Source organism: Elgaria multicarinata, chromosome 18, assembly GCF_023053635.1.
Source record: "Elgaria multicarinata webbii isolate HBS135686 ecotype San Diego chromosome 18, rElgMul1.1.pri, whole genome shotgun sequence".
Taxonomy (NCBI): Eukaryota; Metazoa; Chordata; class Lepidosauria; order Squamata; family Anguidae; genus Elgaria; species Elgaria multicarinata.
Window position 1 is genome coordinate 12,336,984 of NC_086188.1, and position 19,457 is coordinate 12,356,440.

The 19,457-nt window shown below is 41.7% G+C and overlaps 1 protein-coding gene across 1 annotated transcript; it reads left to right on the forward strand.

Moving 5' to 3' along the window:
• Positions 1-564: 564 nt before the first annotated feature.
• On the forward strand, positions 565-13,164 carry SNAP29 (synaptosome associated protein 29). Its single transcript, XM_063143768.1, has 6 exons — positions 565-620; positions 4,283-4,650; positions 6,689-6,885; positions 7,653-7,738; positions 9,684-9,788; positions 10,985-13,164. The coding sequence occupies exons 2-6, from the start codon at positions 4,426-4,428 to the stop codon at positions 11,140-11,142; spliced, it is 771 nt and encodes a 256-aa protein (XP_062999838.1). The 5' UTR covers positions 565-620; positions 4,283-4,425; the 3' UTR covers positions 11,143-13,164.
• Positions 13,165-19,457: the final 6,293 nt, after the last annotated feature.

The window sequence follows — 19,457 nt, forward strand, 5'->3', positions numbered from 1 at the left end:
TCCTGGAATTCCGCCCTCATAAAAACAAGCCTCGACCAACTCACAAATCTCTTGAATTCTCTTTTTTGTTTAAACACACACACACACTCAAAAACCTTCTAAGGCAAATGAGTTATCCCAGAACCACTTTACTAGAATAGTCTAGTCCAACTTCTTCCCCCCACTATCCTTTCAGATGAGAAAATGAAAGAAATCCCCATTATATTTTTACTTGTCCCCCATTAAAGTCAGTGGTTGGTACCAGTGGAGGCTGGTGGCTCCGATTTCAGTGGGGCTCTAAATCCATTCTGGGTTTCAGCCAGAACTCTAAAGGAGCCTTCCAGAGTGCTGAGCCCTATTCCCCAAATAGGTTCAGCACCTCGCATAGCTCCTTTAGAGTCGTGGCTGGTTTTGACGGAAACCCAGAACGGAATCACAGCCCCACCGAAACCCGAGCCACCTGCCGCCACTGGTTGGTTCATTCCAACCGCCTCCATCTTGTTTCCTTTCTCTCTCCCCCCCCCCCGCCTTGGATGGTTTGTCCCAGTAAGCCTAGAGGAAGGAGGAACGCGCCTGCGCCGTTTCCGCCTCTCGTGACGGGAAGGGAGAAGGCGAAGAGGAGGTTCGCTAAGCGGCAGCTGGTGAGTGAGCGAGCGCTGAGGGGACGCGGTTAGGGCTTCGGGAACAAAGCCCTCTCGGCCTATCTTTACTTACTGCCTTTTATTTATTACATAAATATCTCCCGCCTTTCTTCCAAGGAGCTCAAAGCGGCAGGCGGGCTCCCCCTTGTCCGTTTTTATCCTCACAACAACAGCCCTGTGAGGTAGGTTAGGCTGAGAGTGAGGTAATCCCTGGCCAGATTAATCACCTAACGAGTTTTATAGCTGGGGGGAGGGGGGGTTAGAGCCATTTATTTTCACAACAACCCGGCGAGGTAGGTTACACCAGCCTTCCCCAACCTGGTGCCCACCAGAAGTGTTGGACTACAACCCCCAGCATCCTCTAACCAGTTAGGGTTATACGATAAGGTCTAGAAACAAAGCCCTATGAAGAGAGACTGAAAGAACTGGGCATGTTTAGCCTGGAGAAGAGAAGATGGAGGGGAGACATGAGAGCACTCTTCAAGGACTTAAAGGGTTGTCACACAGAGGAGGGCCAGGATCTTGTCTCGATCCTCCCAGAGTGCAGGACACGGAATAACGGGCTCAAGTTAAAGGAAGCCAGATTCCAGCTGGACATCAGGAAAAACTTCCTGACTGTTAGAGCAGTACGACAATGGAATCAGCTACCTAGGGAGGTTGTGGGCTCTCCCACACTAGAGGCCTTCAAGAGGCAGCTGGACAACCATCTGTCAGGGATGCTTTAGGGTGGATTCCTGCATTGAGCAGGGGGTTGGACTCGATGGCCTTGTAGGCCCCTTCCAGCTCTGCTATTCTATGATTCTATGACACATCTGGTGAACTAGGCTGGGGGAGGCTGGATTAGGTGACAGAGAGAACAATAAGCCAAGATGTATAGTTTTTTAAAAAAGAAATATAGGTGGGTTTTTTAATTAGCAAATAATCGTATGACAAATGGTAAGAACTATTGAATAGTAAGCCAGGTTTACCATGAACAACCAGTATATCATGAACAACCAGTTTATCAGAGTACAGGGCCCATTTGGCTTCTCGCACTAGCATACTCCGCTAAACAAGCCGAGATTCGTAAGCCAAGGACAAACTCTGGTTTACAATCCACGTTTGTAAAGGAAGCAACAAGCCAAGATCTCCGGTTCAGATGACATGCTAAACGAACCTTTTCTGGTTCGTTTAGCTACACCTTCCCCAACATGGTGCCATCCAAAATGATTTGGACTACAACTCCCATGGTTGTTGACTATTGACTGTGCTGCCTTGGGCTGATGAAGTCCATAATATCTGGAGAGCACTGGGTTGGGTAAGCCTGCTTTAGCTGTTTATGCTAGTAGAAGTTGCTATCAGGTTTACGTGCAAATGAAAACAGAGTGACCGGAATAAGTTGAGTATAGATTGGGTCTTCCAAGTTTAATTGGAAGACCCAATCTTGTAAACCCACGACACAGGCTCTGTACAAATTTGGGACAGGCGAATCTTTCCTCAGGTTATTGTTCCTTAATAAACTTTTTTCCATTTCCATTTCCCCACATCATTAAACTTTAAAGTCTGTTTTATTTCTGTTCTGCTTTTTGACTGAGATGGTGGCTCATTCCCCTCCAGGGAATCAGTGACATTACTTACAAACCCATAAGTATGAATCAAAATAGTATTTATTTTTTTCCATCCACGCACACAAAACTTGAAGTAGAAGGGGGTCTTTAAGGGAAGAGTTATGGTCTGTCCAAAGGGATCTTGGCTTGTGCCGTTCCAAAGTGGAATGGCAAAGGTGATATTTTCCATGTTATCCTGGCACTCAGAGCTCAGTGGCGAAAGGGAAAGCCCCAGAAACTTTCTGGAGGCTATACCTGACAAAACTAGGAGCAGGAGGCTGCATGATTTGGCACAAAGTTTACTGAGATTAAACATTGCAGTCCTAGACACACTTGCCAGGTCCAACAGAATTTGGTAGATAACCATTAATGAGTAATCAATCGAACTCAACTTTCCAGGGCTTTTTTCAAGCAAGCACTGTTAGGATCAATCCTGTAAATGTGAATCCCTTAGTGCATTGGTTTATCATTACTTAGCCTCATCTGACTGTATGATTCTCCCTGTAGGCACCTCTTTTGCCACCTTGTCTCTCCTGATTTTTTAATTTAAAAAAAAATATTGGGAGGCTGGCATGCTACAAAGAGAAGGGCTGCCTTCCAGCACCATCTTTATTTGGGTTTAAAGAAGGGGGGGGAGTTCAGCCCCTCCCCCCCCTCCAGCCCATCTCTGCCTTCTACTTAGGTTCTTGAGCAAGTTACTTTGGTTTTAGTCTCTCCAGTTCGCCTTGTAGGAAATGGGTATTTTTTTCCACCAGCCATCCCCAGTGTGGCAGCCATTTTGTGAGAGCACCCGCAACACTCTCCAAAGGGGGCTGCTGACCCAAAAAGGCCCTGCATCATGTGATCAGGCTGGTATGTGTGATGTAAGTTAAAGAGAAAGAGGCAAGCAGGGTATGTCTTCAAAATGCTGCTTTATCTTGTGAGGAGATAGCCCAGAGTGATGACACAAGTTGTGCTGGGATGAGCAATGGTTGATAATTAAACGGTAATAAGTCAGATTCCATTGTAGGAATCTTGTGACTTCCCTTGTCAATAGGTGCTCTTGCATTTCTAGAGATTGTCACTGATAAAGGATCTTTTTTTTTAAAAAAAAGTAGGTAATTGTAAAGTATTGGGGTTAGCAAAAAAGAAAAACATATATAGAAATGGAACTAAAACAGGGAGTTATTTCCCATAAGGGCAAAAACTGTAGATTTCTGTAATAGTAATTAGTATATCAATATGCCCTAAGGAAAGTTTGATTCATGATCGCTTAAGTTAAGCAACTTCTTGTTTCAAATTGGGAACTTTAGCCTTTCCATAGCTGTTTAAACTGGAAGCTAAGGCACAGGTATATCATATAGCAGGTAAAGATCAAAATATCAGCCCGGATTGGCTCTGCCATCAGAAAAGGTAATGCAGTTTCCTCAGGCAGCTAATTTTGGGTGTCATGACTGCCTGGGAAATGCTGACTTTGCTGTGTTGCCTCGGATTGCGCCCTTAACCTGTTCATCCATTAGCACGCTCTTCTTGCTTTGTGGGAATTCCTGCCTCAAGTGCCAGACTAACCTACTGTGCACCTTCATATGGGGGAGGGAGCATTTGTTGCTCTGGCTCAGGCAGCAAAATATCTTGGGCCAGCTCTGGAAGGGAGGCCTGATCTGATTCTCTTCCACATGTGCATATCAGCCCCTACTTTCACAAATCAAACTATACCATGCCTGTCAGAAAGTACCACTGGTGGAGCACAGGTATGCTAGCTATGGAAAGATGCCCGCAGAGCAGATCGTTTGAGATGCCTGATGTACATGAGCCAACCCGTGTGGTACAGTGGATGTCAAGAGTGTGGCTTGGTTCTCTCAACGTTGTGCCTTTTGGAGCTGTTTGCTATGTCAAACCAGACAGGTTTTGTCTGATTCCAAAAGCATTACTTAGGAAACTCAAAGAAAGGTGGAATAAAATATATTCCAATGGTTTTTGGATTGGGGAAGAGGGTCTTAATTGGCTATAGTTCTTCATTTAACTATGTAGATGTGCATTCCAATAAATCATTTTGACCTCTGTGTAGGTTTGACTGAGATTTTGCTTCTCTTGTAGAATTCGCTTTTCCATCTCATGGATGCTGGCTATCTTTGATATGAAGAAATAGGTCTGGGTGTGAAGGCCGTTAGTTGGATTCCATTCTGCCTTTGTTTGTCTACATTCACACTTAAAAAAGAACTGAACTTGAAGCTGCCGCTATGTCAGCTCATCCAAAAAGCTACAATCCTTTCGATGATGATGATGATGAAGATTTAAAGCCAGTAAAGTGGAATGAAAGCAATGAGCCTCCTAGGGAAGGCCCAGACAGACAGAGGTATTTGCAGCAAGAAGTCCTGAGGCGGTCCCAGGCCACTGTAGATAGCAGTAACCGTTCCCTGTCCCTCATTTATGAGTCTGAACATGTTGGAGTAGCCATGTCAGAGGTAAGCAAGAATCTTAAAATATATCAGGCTGTAGTGTATAGTAAGTAGGAAGCTTTGAGTTAATTTGTCTCAGACTCCTCTGTCCAATTTCTTGAATAGGAGTACGTCAGGCCCATAGAAAGCATGCTTTGAGGCATACATTTGTGGAAAGCATGCTTTGAGGCATACATTTGAGGCATACATCAAACCGTGCTTGATTTCTAAGCCAATGGCTGGAATGGAGATGTTGCCTACTTAACCAGTTTCAATGTGCACCTGACTCAATACTTCACTCTATTAATCATTTCCTTTTATTATGAAGCATACAATTAAATCTCTGCTATTCATCTTTGGTAAGTAAAATCACTAATGAGGCCACCTGGGTTGTGTCTTTCTAGGAGTAAGGTTGTTTAAAAATCAGCAATACCTTTTCAAAAGTGTTATAGAGAGCTGTTAAAAAACTATGACTGGAACAACACTAAACAGTCTTTTGTCATAAGAAGCCGGTTTGTGAGCCTCAGTTCTACCATAGTGTACGTGCTTGGTTCTGCTTTGAGATTGATCATTATATTTAAATTAAATACTACCGTTCCCAGACTCAGTGTAGTTTATTTTTTAAATAAACCTCAAATGAACTCTTTGTTTAAAAATGGACAATAAACTATAAACAAACTACAGCAAACAATAAATCCAGCAGCCAAGGCGTATTTCAGAGTATTCTCCTCTGCCCCATGCCATCCTTCAAAAGCCACCAGAAGGCTTTCAGAAGGCCATCAGGTAGGAGCAAGTCCTGACTGCCTTTGGGACTTCATTACAGAGAGCAAAATTGCCGTACTCCTTACTGTATTTTAACTCTCATAATGAGGCTAAATTAAGCAGGGCCGAAATGCGGTATATAAATGCTTCTACAAATGGGAACTTAATAAGAACTTTAGGATTAGGGTTTACACATTTGGCATGGTTTTAAAAGTAATGACTATTGATCTCCTGAACAATGGAAAATTATATAGCGCCAAGAGTTTCTGAAGGAAACGGTAGACTTAACGACCGCATATTCTTAATTATATCTATCTTGTTACGCAGCAGAAGACTTTTCTGTGTTCTAGCTTGTGTTTCTTCATCTTGCTAAACTCTTTCCGAGGTGCCTTGTTTTAGTTTTGCAATTGGGGGGAAAAACCCTGCCTGTTCTGCTTTTTCACAGATTTGTATGCCCTGCGCTACTCAAATTACGACACGCGCAAACAGTTCCGCTTCTCGTTTTGCTGCTAGCTTATTCGAAGCCGAAGCATAAGTGTGAAGCAAAACTTCTTTCTTCATTTGTTCAAAGGACTGTCTTTTATTAATTTATTAATTAAAACATTTGTATCCCACCCTATATCACTAGAATGTCAGGGCAGCGTAAAAGCAATAAAAACAATCAGTTTCGTTGTCACTACTTATTAGTTGTATTTCGTGCTGGGGCTTATATATATGGGAAATTGGCAAAAGAGACTACAGGTATTTTTTATAGGTAGAAGCCTGCACTGTCAATTGTTCCAGACCATAACTTTTTAAAAAATGCTTAAAAGTTCATGAAATGAGCACATGTGGTTCAGTTGACAGGTGAGCTTTAAGTAGATATCTACTAAGTCCCAGCTCAACATTATAGCTTCTTCCTAGCTTTTCACATTTTGCTGAATGAGTTCTTCTTTTTCTACTATAGCACATAAATTAATGCTGGGGAAATTCAAAGAATTACCATTTATTACTTTAACACTTCCCTTGAACTGTGCCGCATCTTTAAATCTGTGTTTAAAAATTGTTTTAAACGTTAGCTGATTTTATGTTTTGTATATTGATTTTTTAGGTTTCATTCTTTTTAATCTAATCTTTCAATCTTTGTAAACTGCCCAGCGAGCTTCGGCTATGGGGTGGTATATAAATGTAATAAAATAATAAATAATAAATGATATCTGTTTCAACTGAACATAGAAATGTGATTCTATAGGAAGTTATATATCCAAATCCTCCCCCCTCCCCCCCCCCCGGCAGCCCTTAAAAATGATATTGTTTCTTGTAGGAGCTAACGCGGCAAGGTGAGGCACTGAAGCGCACAGAACGCATGGTGGATAAGATGGATCAAGACCTAAAAACCAGCCAGAGACACATCAACAGCATTAAGAGCGTGTTCGGTGGCTTTGTGAATTATTTCAAGGCCAAGCCACAAGAGACCAAACCTGAGCAGAACGGGGCGTCCGATTACCAAGCAAGCAGCAGGCAAGCAACCCAAACTCGTTTCAACGGAAGCTATCAAAGATTACAACATTTAAAGTGTGGAAACCTGAGAAAAAGCGGTTGTTTAAGCCCAGGACACAGTTTTGCAGCAGCGTTTAAATCCCAGATTCAACCCACCCACCCCTTTTCCAACTCTTGTAAACACAATGACAAGTGGTGCTTTTGCTTGTTTTTAATATAATCTTTTTAATCTTTGTAAACTGCCCAGACAGCTTTGGCTATAGGGCAGTATATAAATGTAATAAATAACAATAATATAATATTATAATAATAAACAATGTTGTTGTTTGGATACCCATTCAACCCCCTGCACCCATTTTCAACAAAGCTAAGAAAGCAGCAAAATACATCACAGTGCAATACTTAAATTATGACCATTTGAACATTATGCTGCGTGTGTTTTTAAAAATAGCGCTTTTTTTTCCTGGAGGTTTCATCATTTGACTTTCTAAGATCTGTAGACAATGCATTTTTTCTCAGGAGTTCAAAGGATAAGGATCTCCATGACATTCCAGGTTTCCTTTGCAAATGGTCTGTTGGATCATTTTTCATGGATTCATTTTGGACTCCATGGGTGGGAAGAAATGAATTTAAGCGGCCATTTCAGTGGCTGTTTCATTTTAACCACCACAAAAGTAAAAATCAAAGTTTAGAAACAAAACATATTGCTCTTAATGTAAGGCCTGTTTGGATTTGGTGGCTGTTAAAATCAGTTCTGAGAACGGTACCTGTCTTTTCTTTGTCTCCAGATTAAAAGAAGCCATATCTGTCAGTAAAGAACAGGAGTCAAAGTACCAGGAGAGTCATCCAAATTTACGAAAGTTGGATAATTCAGGTTTGTTTAATCTCTTTTACTGAATTAGTTTGAAACTAGCTTGATTAAATCTCATTTATCTCTGAAAAACTTTGTGGTTTTGAGCATTGATTTGGACTGTAGCTAATGTATAACGTATATAAGTTAACGTATATAACTTATTTGATGAGTCTTAGCCATGCTGGGCTATTGATCTCATAGGAGATATGAGCCCACAATGCTAGTCATCTTCACTATAATCATCTTCACTACTAGCAGGTATCTATTGCTTTCTTCCTTGACTTAGCACCAATACCATGTCTGTGTTGAAGCACTGCATGCACTAAAAACGTAGATCTGTAACTGAAGCAGTGCACATCTTGATTATAATATGGAAATATACTTTGAACACTCAAGACTGTACAAATTCTAGAAAGAAATAGTCTTATTAGCTGTTAAAACAGCAAAATATGGCCTTACAAACAGCAAGTGTATTGTGGCATAGGCTTTCATGGTACTTGGGCAGATGTATGAAGTGACAACTCTGGGATAGATATCTATATCATAAGTATAAAGCAAAAAACTAGGGAAGGGAAGTGTGTGTAGATTCATGACTTTACCAAAATGAGACTGAAAAGCTAAGCAATCTGAATGGAAAGAACAGGGGTGCGAAACCTGTGATGCCAGCCTGCATCATCCCTGACCGTTGACCATGCTGGCAAAAGCTGAAGGAGTCCAGCAACTTCTGAAAGGTTACAGGTTCCCCGCACCTGATATGGAGTGTTTTGGTGTAGGATTTTATTTTGAATAAGTTGATTTATAGACTTTCATTAAATCTCAAAAGTGCACAATTTATTTGTGGCCTGCTGTACCGAAGCTACCATTCAGATACCTTGCTAAGTTCTGAAAACATTAGATAGGAACACTCTTTACAGGTAGAAAAGCCAGATTATTTTGGTTGTTAGCTTAATTAAAGCAGCTCTTCTATGGGCTATTCACACAACATGTTAACCCACATTGTTGTGAACCATTGTTTGTTTGCTGGACTGCGGATTAGTTTCGTGTTTGAACACTACATTGTTAACCCTGTCTGCCTTCGTATAACACAATAACCCACTCTGTGGGAAATGTGCTGTATTCAGACAATGTGCTAACCCACAGTTCAGCAAGCAGCATGGTTCAAAACAGCCTGTGTTCAAACATGGAGTGTGGGTTAGCATTTTGGGTGAACAGCCTCTGTGTCTCATTCCTTTCTTGAAATTCTGAACCATTTCTGGTTTGGTAAGACGATAGCTGTGTTCAACTCAAAAAAAGAAAAGGGAGTGGATGGGAGGAGATAGATAGGCTAAACAAGAAGAGCTCTGTTCTTTGTCCTTCTGCTACCCTTTCTCTGGCACATGCCTGGGAAAGTCAAAAGTGGGTGGGATAGCAGAGGGGCTATTTTTTCTTCCTTCTGGATTTTCCTGGAAACTGTAAAAAAGGAGGTGCATGCGTGCTAAACATAGGTCACTATAAGGATAATAATTAAGGATAAATTACTGACCAGGGCATTAGGATAAACAGGCCATGGGAAACCAGTTCAGAGCCTGGCTTGCAGGAGTTAGACCATCATTCTTGTGACAACTTGAGCCTCCTAAATATCTCCAAAGGCAGCCAGTCTAAATGTGAGCACATCAAAGCTGTTGGGCATTGGTGATATGGTGGTTCTTAATAGAGACCAACTTTGCCTCTTACTTGGACAGCAATTCCTTATAGTAGCTTGAAGTTACAAATGGTGATTGCCAGGTCTGAAAGAACGTTTTCACGGCTCACTTCCAATTTCAAACAAGCTTAATTATGGGTTTCAGTAATTTAATATAAAACCATACCTACTTGCTATGGCACACGTGCTACACAAAAGCACTTTTACATATATAGAATTGGTGCTATCAAAGCTGGTGATTGGTATATATCTAAAAAAATCTATGTCCATTTTTATCCCTACCAGAGGATAACTCCAGTGGAGCCAGTTCAAATTCTTCATTCCAGCCTGATAGTTACCCCAAGAATCAACATCTCCGAGCTTACCACCAGAAAGTTGACAACAACTTAGGTGAGTCGCAACAGCCTGAGTTTTGTAATGCTTAATTCCAGTTGCTTACTCTGAAAGGAAGTCTCATGACTCTTACTTCCGAGGAGAAAGGGGCATATGTGCCCAGTTTTCTCCTTTTCTTATGGATTAAGAAGGAAATGGAACATAAGCTTATGGGACCCTTGTTAAGGAACAACTTCTACTATCTACAGTTTTCTCTTCCCCAGCAGGAAGAGGAGAAAAACAGAGAAACACTGATTTTGGGGTGATATTTAGCAGATCATGGGTGAAAGTTGGGGTTTGCCATACTGCATTGTGACCTCAGCATGTCCCTCTAGCAAAGTTGTCAACCAGGGTTGTAATTGCCGTACGGAAACTTGACAAAGAGTGGCTGTGGGTACATTATAACTGCTGTCATTCCCACCACCACATCATATAACTCCAAATAAGGCAGAAGTAATCTGTTAATGTGGATGAAAGTTTGCATCTGACTCTGGGTGGCGACACGCCAGCAACGAGTAGTAGTCCGGCAGTGCTAGGGGTAGGGTTTTCTCAGTGGTGGCTCCACACCTTTGGAACTCCTTCCCCAGGAAGATGAAGATAACCTCATCGCTGCTGTCTTTAAAAACAACAAACACCAACAGCTCTAAATATGCACATATTCTAATCTGCATTTCATACTTCAAAAGATCTTTGTACGTGTGAGTAAATTGTAACTGTATTTTTATGTGTGCGGTCATCTTTTAAGACGCCTTGTGAAAGGCAGGTTAAAATCTTTTCTAAAAATACTATTTCACAAGTCACACTTTGGACCACAAAAAATAAGTGAATGGGGTTAACAAAAACGTGCTGCTTTCATAAAATACCATGGTAATGAGCTTGAAATAGCTTGGAAATATTAAAATGTATTAAAGGCAGGAATGTCTCTCCACATATTAATGAATTTCAGAGAGGTAGCTGTGTTTGTTTGCAAAACCCCTGTGGCACCTTAAAGAAAAATACTTTCATTGTGGCACAACTTTTTGCTGATGAGAGCCCGGCTGAAATGCACATTCAAAGTCTTGTGCCGTTCGGAAATGAAAATAAGCACCCATCTCCTTAAACGTCGGCTCCTTAGTCCAGGACATTACCAGAGCAATATTTCTTCCAAATTGCCTCTCAGATTAGCGTAACCTCTTTGCTGCTGATCTCGCTACATTTTCTTTGGCTTCTTTCAGGTGAAATGTCCTTAGGGCTGGGCCGTCTGAAGAACCTTGCTCTTGGCTTACAGACCGAAATTGACGAACAAGACGACATCCTGGGTCACCTCACCCAAAAAGTGGATACTCTGGATGTCAATATTAAAAGCACGGACAAAAAAGTCAAGGAGCTTTAAGGAGCTCCAAGTCTCTCAACTCCATGCAGGAACTCCATGTGTTTGATACAGCTGGACATTGTCTTGCAGTCTGGGAAAACTACAAGCATAAGAAAATGGCTGATGTGACTGGCTTGCCTTGTGATTAAAAATGAATAACCTTAAGTGCAATATGAGAATTTTAAACCACCTTCTTTAATGTATCTGCACGTAACTGCAGTTTTAAGATTTGTCTCTTTGGGCTTCTGATCTGGACAAACGTTTTAAAAGTTGACGTGTTACCCTGAAGTGCTCCTAGGCCTTAATTGTGGCACACAACCATTGTGATAAGAGTATGTGTGGCCTATTTCACAATTAGCATTACTTATTCCTCAAACGTTGAGAAATTGCTGGTTGCGGAGTAGCTCCAAGTTACTTGTTTGTCAGCATTTCAAAGCTTGGGCACACCAAGAGGCTTCCAGAACAGCCTGCAAAAAGTCAGAGCACGTGTCAGTGAAGCAAAGCGACAGTTTTAATCAAGCAGTGGTTCAGAGGATAGAAAAAGCAAATTTAGGCACTAGATTCTTAGTTGCAAACTTCAGAAGGTCATGGACACGATGGAAAGACTGCCACTTCTTCTCTTCTCCCTCTAATAGCCTCATACAGATCCAGGCATGATAGAGGGCTCTAGGCTGCTTCCTTTCCCTCTGATGGCTTCATCAGTGACAGTTGGTAGCAGGAGGGAGGGGAGGATCTCAGCTGGAGCTGGACCCAGGCATGATGGAGAGGTGTCTGGCTGCTGCTTCCTTTCCCTCTCATCTTTCTCCTCTGATGCATCAAAATGCTTAATGGGTGCCAATATGATTAAGTGTGTATTTAGAGAATAGATTTAAACCGAAGAGCAGAGGTTTTAAACCTGTTTTTAAATTGACTTGAGGGAATTCCTAGAACACCACACAATTAGCCCATGATGCTTTGGATCTTCGATTCTTGAACAAAGATTCCCTGTGTGCCAGCCTTCCTCAACCTGTTGCCCTGCAGATGTTTTGCGTTGCAACTCCCAAGATTCCAGACCATCGGCTATTCTGTCTGGTGGGAGTTGAAATCCAAAACATCTGGACGGATCAGCTTGGAAAAAGCTGCTGTATGTTGAAGGCAAAGTGCTTCCAGAACTGAGTTTAGTTTTGAATTTTATGTGTGATATGGCATGCAGGTCTGCCCTCTTGCTACACCTAAAGTAACTCTGGATACTGGCCAATAGGTGTAGTCACCTGCTTCAGAACTGATTGTGATGCTAATTTATTCGAAGGTATTCCATTCTGTGTATTGATTTTTTTAGCATAGCTCCTCTTAGGTACAAAGCAAACTTCTTTTTTTCTAAATTCCATTTGATCAACTCTGTGTTTATTTGAAAAGAAAACAAGTTTGAAACCCACACTTACTGGCAAATACCCATCCCTTGAGTCCCTTCGGTGAATCATCATAGTAGAACTGCTCGTAATTGCAATAATTAATATGATTTCTACTGTCACATGTTGCCAGTTATCCAGTACCAGCCATGGCTCTTAGCATTTCAGTTATGCTGGCTATCAGTGATATGCTGACTTTGAGTTTAAACCCTTCCCTCCCACTTTTAATTCCTTGGAAACTTGGCAAAAGTCTATCAGTACTACAGTACCTACACATCACTGCTGTCATATCTGTTACTGTAGTTCCTTTCTTAATCCACTTCTTGTATTCAAGGTTGAGTCTGAGCAGCTTATGTTACTGTCTCTAAACCTTAAGAAATATGGCTTCTGACTATCAGAGAACTGTATTAGAGAAAGGACCAGAGTGGGAACTCTCTTACCTTTTTACCTGAAATCTATTTAGCTAGTACTTTCTCACTACATGAACTTTAATGCTGGTGATGTTCGTATAGATTCAGGGTATGTGTACACATACCCTCTCTGCAGAAGAAATGCCTATTTCACATTCACAATTAAATTAGTAGATCCTGTTATGTCAATTTAGTTCTTAAATGTTTAGTGGTTGATTGGAAGGCCCTGATTAAAGGATTATGGGTACTTTAGTTTTGTTTTTAAAACCTGCTGGGTTTGACAGAAGTAGCTGTGATGCTCGCCACTCATTTCATATTCCAGCCTTCCCTGACCTGATGCCCTCAGATGTTTTGGATTGCAAGCCCAGCGTTGACCATGCTGGCTGGGGTTGATGGGAGTTGTAATCCAAAACATCCAGAGGGCACCAGGTGGAAGGCTGCCATGTTCTATAAAAGGATTTATTTATTGCCTAGACAGACCTGGGGAGGATGTCTTAACTTATTAACCTTGTCTGTGCGGTGTTTACAATGTATGGATTTCTTAAACATATAGGACCGTTTTGAAAGGACTGGTGATAGTTATGGGTTTGGATTTCTTGTGTCAGGTCGATGCAGGAAAGAGTGGTAGTCCTCAATGAAGGAAGGGGGGGGGGGAAACTTCCCCGCATGGAAATTGCTTTCTGTTGTCAACAGGCAAGCCAAGAAAACTTCAGACACATATTCTTGGCATTGTAATTGCCTTATAGAACTCCCTGGTTTTGAAACCAACTCAAAATGGGAAATCCATGCCTTTGCCCTATTTACTATTTAGTTTTGCCATTAGCTATCTTTCCAAAATCACACATACACCCCTTCTTCTCTCACAGCTAATTTGTAACATCTTGCTGCCTGGGTTCTACTGTTTGGCTCCCTTGGGCTTTTCTGTGGAATTTCCTTCCGTGTTGAGAGTATCTTACAGGATATACACAAATGTCTGTCCAAAGCAGAGAAGCTATAGGCAACATTTTTTACCATCTGCTATTGCAGAAGGTGCATGTAAGTTAACAGGAAGGGGTGGGGGGGGGGGGGGGGGGAACAAGGCTGTTCTGTAATAAAGATGCAATTCCGTGGGAAAAGGAACCTGACCAAGAAACTGACTTTGCCCCTTCTTGGGAAGCATCAGGTATTGCTGAAGGGTTGGTTTTGCAGTCTCCCATTTCAGTTGTCCTTGCTCAATACTCTTTCCCAACTTGGTATTGAGTTTGCACTGCTTTAATGCAGAGGTAGGGAACCTGTGCCCTTCCAGATGTTGGACTCTGCAGCCCATTATCCTCAGCCAGGATGAGCAAATGCAAGGGAGCTGTAGTCCAGCAACATCTGGAGGGCCACCATTTCCCCATCGTTGGCCTACTGTGTGGATCCTGATGACAATTGCAACCAAAATAGAATACCTTCTGTCAAATAGGTAAAATGCCTTTATAAATGTAAATATTCTCTTGGATGCTTTTGCAACCTGTGGCGTCTTTGTGGCTCATTAGGAAAAGACATCTTATGGCATTTAAGAATATTGGATAAGTCCGATTTTTAATGTTAAAAACTTGCATCCAAACTGCAGGAAATAATTGACTATAGTCACATTACGGACTGAAGGCCCAGGAATTTCCTAGCTAAAAGGGCTGGGGGGGAGGGGTTTGCTGGAGCGTCCCCTTGTTTCTCAGTGCCAAAGGACTGCATTTTCCCCAAACTATTTCATGAACTGTCCTTGGTAGTAATACCCATTTCTCTGGAATAAAATGACCTGAGAATGGCAAGCAATCGCTTTGGAGGCACCAAAGATGGTGAGCAAGACCTTTCTTCGCTATATTTAAGACCGTCATTTTTGAAAGCATATAGTCCTTTCCTTGGAAAATATGGCTCATGTGCTGAACTTCTGCCCAGTTCACTTAGTCACTCACAGACTTCCTTTAAGTCCAGTTTCCCTCAGACTCTTGGTGAGAAATATTGGTGTGTTCTTTCTCTTGCAAAGTAGGTTTCTGTAAAACAGGGAGGTTGTTCTTTATAACCAAGTCATTCCATTCTTGAAAGCGAACTATCCCTTTGATTCTCTTTTTCAGTGGTAGAGGAAACATTTTTATCTTTCCAATTTAGAACGGTAAATCTGAAACTTTTTCATCTCTAAGTTTAACTTTGTTGTAAGCTAAACGTGGGCCTTTAACTTTTATACTAACTAGCTTTTCATTGTTTAATAGAAAAATTAGATGGAAATGTAGCGTCACGGTGTTAAACTGAGTTGGATGTGCTTTGGGTAGTCTGATGGTCAATAAAGGTTGCTTATTTATCAAGAATCTCTTCTGTATCTTGGGAAAGTAAAAGACATCTTGTCATACGAAAGATTAGCCCTAATAGGGACATGGTTCATTCTTAACACTGTCAAAATCTATTGAGTCTTCAAAGAATGTGTGGGTTTTATATTGCACAAAGGGGGGCTGCAACACAGAGTTGCAGTGTATCCTTAACTCCTAGCCAGCCACGCCCCCTCCAGCTTACTCCATTTCATTCCCATCGTCCATAGACTACAACCCCATCCTGAAGCCAGCATGTATTGGAGAAAACTGGCAGTCACCTGTTGAGTACAAACATCTTGCTTATTAGTGAATAATAAACTTGCACCCAATCTACACATCCGACACAATTCTGTGGTGATGCAGAGGGGTTTTTTCCCACCATCTACAACTGAAATAATGTTTCCACCATGAGACCAATCAGCGCACCACTGGATTAGATTTTTTACATAGAGTGGTCCCACCACTGCACCCCAAGCTGCAGTAGCCAGCAAGTAGCATTGTTTGCACACCATCTCAGTGGTGCAGAATGGCATGCTATCTACGACCTCAGAAGCAATACTGACATCAGAATTATACAATCAGACAAGGAAGAGTTGTTATCGTCACGACAAGTTGGATTGCAGATGGGAGGCTAAGATTCCCATGTCTTACAGGCTCCCATCCTTAGATACTACTGAGGAACTCCAGAAAGAGCTACACAACCTGGTGAAGGAATTTCTCACAAATGTGTAGGAACAAATCTACATTGGCCCATCTGAGGAGCCTTGACTAGGCATCTTCAATCTGCTATCCAAAATACACAAACCAGCCAACCCTGAATGCCCCATTCTTTGGGGGGTATTGGGACCATAACTGTTGGGATATCTAGTTATATGGACTTCATTCTTGAGCCAAATGCCACCAGTATTCTAAGGTATATACGGTAAGTATACCTATGACTTTCTGAGGAAACTACAAGCCATTGACAATGTCTAAGTTCAGGCCCTTTGCACCAACACCCCCACAGAGACAAACCATAAAGCCACCAGAAATATTACCCCTGATGCTATAGCATATCCAGCCAGCAAACTCTGCCATTTTGTATTTACAATTACTTCAGCTTTGAGAAGAACATACATGTTCAGATCAATGACATTGTCATGAGGTTCTACTGCTACCGTCTTCATGGCTAACTTAGAACAATGCTTTCTCAGCTGCTTCTCTGAGATATACTGATATCTTTATGATCTGGACTCGCGGACAGGAGGCCTTGGCAAAGTTCTATCAGGATTTCAATAACTTTCACCCCACCATTAACTTGAGTCTGTAAACCAGTCCATGCAAAGGTTCACTATATGGTCACTACTGTGCATCAACATGATATATAAGCTATGGTTATTAGAGAAATCCACAATGGATTCGTATGAGTTCAAACTTCTGTGACTCTGACATTCAGATTCTGCAGTGAACTGTCTTTTCAAGTCACATGGATTCAGCAGAGTTGCAGACCAGTTTTTCCACTTTTGGTGGGATTTGCACTAATGTGCATTAGTATCAAGTGCACATTAGCGCTAATGTGCACTTCCATTAGCGCAAATTATCACTAATACAAATTAGCACAAGTGGAACCGAATTCTGCTAAGAAAAAATCCAATTCTGTCAATGAACGAACAATGGAATGGAAGACGCCTGGCAATCTGTGAAACACTGACGGAACATTTTTTTTATAATCTGTACATCCCTAAATATAAGAACCAGAGTATATCCAAAACTTACTGGCTGCTATACATGCTTAGATCCAGGATGCACCACAAAAGCTACAGGCAAGCTCTACAATATAACTGCATCTGTTCAGGCTCATCAGACAGAGACTCACAGCTTAAGAATTTAAATCTGGTATTTCTCAGACTACAATATCCACCCAATGAAGTGAAAAAAAAGATCAACAGAGCTTGGCCAGCCAGGAGCAATCTACTCCAGGACAGAACCAGAAGAGAAAATGACATCGCATTACTTGTAGTCAATTACAGTTCCTACAGATGTCACAAACACATCAATGATTCACTGCCCATTCTGGACAGTGACCCTCCCCTCTCCCTGAATGGTAGGCCTTTACTTGCTTACAGACACTCCTACCCCAACCTAAAATAGCTACTTACTAGCAACAGACTACATTGCAGAGGCTCCCTCTCGCTCTCTGTCTCAATAGACTGTGGCAGGCCCTACCATTAGGCAGGGTGAGGCGATTGCCTCAGGCGGCAGATGTTGGGAGGCAGCAAAAAGAACACTGTTGGTCATGCAACCTGACCTATGGCCCCTGAGCTAGTCTGGTGTGATGGAGGATTCTGTCTTATTGCCAGAGTCAAAGAAAGATTCAACTGCCAAGCCAATTGGAATGGAAGAGGGCATCACGTTGTCCCTTGTCTCCAGCAATCAAATGTCTTCAGCCATCCCTGCAGATGCCAAATCTGTCCTCGTATCTACTCTGTCAACACCATTACAGGATTTAATAATGTCATCCACAGCATTAGGGGTTCAAAAACCTGCTTATCTTCCAATGTGATATATGCCAACAGTTGCTAGCAATCCCACTGCATTCTACAAAGGATGAAAAGGCCAGTCTCTATGCAAAAGAATAAATGGATATTGACATCAGAAATCACAATGCTCACAAATCAGAAGGAAAAACATATCACCCTCCCAGGACAATATGTCCATGACCTTAAGGTGTCCATTCTTGGACAATGAAACTGCAAAGAACAGATTTCATGAAACTGCTGGTCTAAAAGCCACCAAGGGCCAAAGGTGTTTTATCAAAATAGTTGTGGGTGCTAACACAGACCTCATTGTTTACAATCTCCCTTTGCCCATCCATATGTTAAATATATTGCCAACTGAGAATAACACTACATGTTTGGAAATAATAGCATTGTGTCCTTTAAAAATTACAGGTATTTATATCCTGCCCATTAATTCAGCCCCTCTGCAAGGGCAACTATCATTTTAGCCATATGCAAATATAGGTTTGCAGACTTAATCAGCCTTAGACCGCTTATTAGTTGTGACTAACTGAAGTCCCTTTGATTTCAACTGATCTAAGTATGGATTGAAATCCAGTTGATTAATTGACCAAGTCTAATGAGGAACCATTGAAAGAGGTGTGTATGTTTAGCTTAAAGAAAAGAAGATTGGAGGGAGACATAAGAGCTGTCTTTAAATACCTGGAGGGCAGACATACATACAGAAGAATGGAGCAAAGGTATGTTTTTCCTGGGGCAGCATTTGAACCAATGGGTGGAAATGAAAAGGAAGCAGATTTCAACTAAATATTATTATCCTCATCATTTTTGCATTTCTATACTGCCCCATAGCCAAACTTTCTGGGCAATTTGCAAAGATTAAAATACATTAAAATACAAAATACGCAAAGTTTTTAAAAAGCATTTACATAAAGCACATAAACAAACAGTATACACAGAGACAACGTATGTTTAAAAACAATCATAACCATAAGACAGATCCAGGAATCATTGCTGCCAAATGCCTGAGAAAAGGGATAGGTGTTAACCTGGCACCAAAAAGATGACAATGTTGGTGTCAGGCAGGCCTCGTTGGGGAATCACAGTTGGGCGGGGGAAACCACTGAGAAGGCCCTCTCCCTCATTGCTGTGTTCTGAGCCTCTCTCAGAGGAGACACATGCAGGAGGACCTTAGATGCTGAATGTAGAGTACGGATAGATTCATGAGACGCTTCCTAATAATAAGAGCAGTTTGGCAGCAGAACAGACTCCCTTAGAAAGTGGTGGGTTTTTCCTTTGCTGGACGAATTTAAACAGTGGTGGGCCAGGAAAGCTGTCATTGTAAGAGTCTGGGCTTGAGAAAAGGGGTGGACTAAATGACCTCCAAGGTCCCTTTTCACTCTAAAATTCTACAATTTGAAGTGATGAGGTTGTGAGCTTTTGTGCAACTGAGACTTAAAATTAAAAAATCCCCACCCTGCTCCTGCACTCACCCAAACTCCCAATGCAGCCAGATGGCTCTGCAGAATTTGATGGTGTCAAAAGCAGCTGAGAAGTGTAAGAGGATTAATGATTGCATATCCCTTGCCTCTTCATGGACCGGCATTTCACCAGGGCTACGGAAGTCGTTTCAAGGTGCTTCCAAATGAGGCTTTTGTGATGCAGTTCACCCTGCCTCATCCATGAGATTCTGCAGGGGGTCTGGACAACGTTGTC

What these genes read in the sequence shown, in the direction of transcription:
- SNAP29 (XM_063143768.1), top strand. Translation starts at nt 4,426, where the DNA reads ATGTCAGCTCATCCAAAAAGCTACAATCCTTTCGATGATGATGATGAT. An exon ending in ACGAAAGTTGGATAATTCAG is followed by an intron (nt 7,739 to 9,683) that starts GTTTGTTTAATC and finishes TATCCCTACCAG; the next exon opens with AGGATAACTCCAGTGGAGCC. An exon ending in GAAAGTTGACAACAACTTAG is followed by an intron (nt 9,789 to 10,984) that starts GTGAGTCGCAAC and finishes GGCTTCTTTCAG; the next exon opens with GTGAAATGTCCTTAGGGCTG.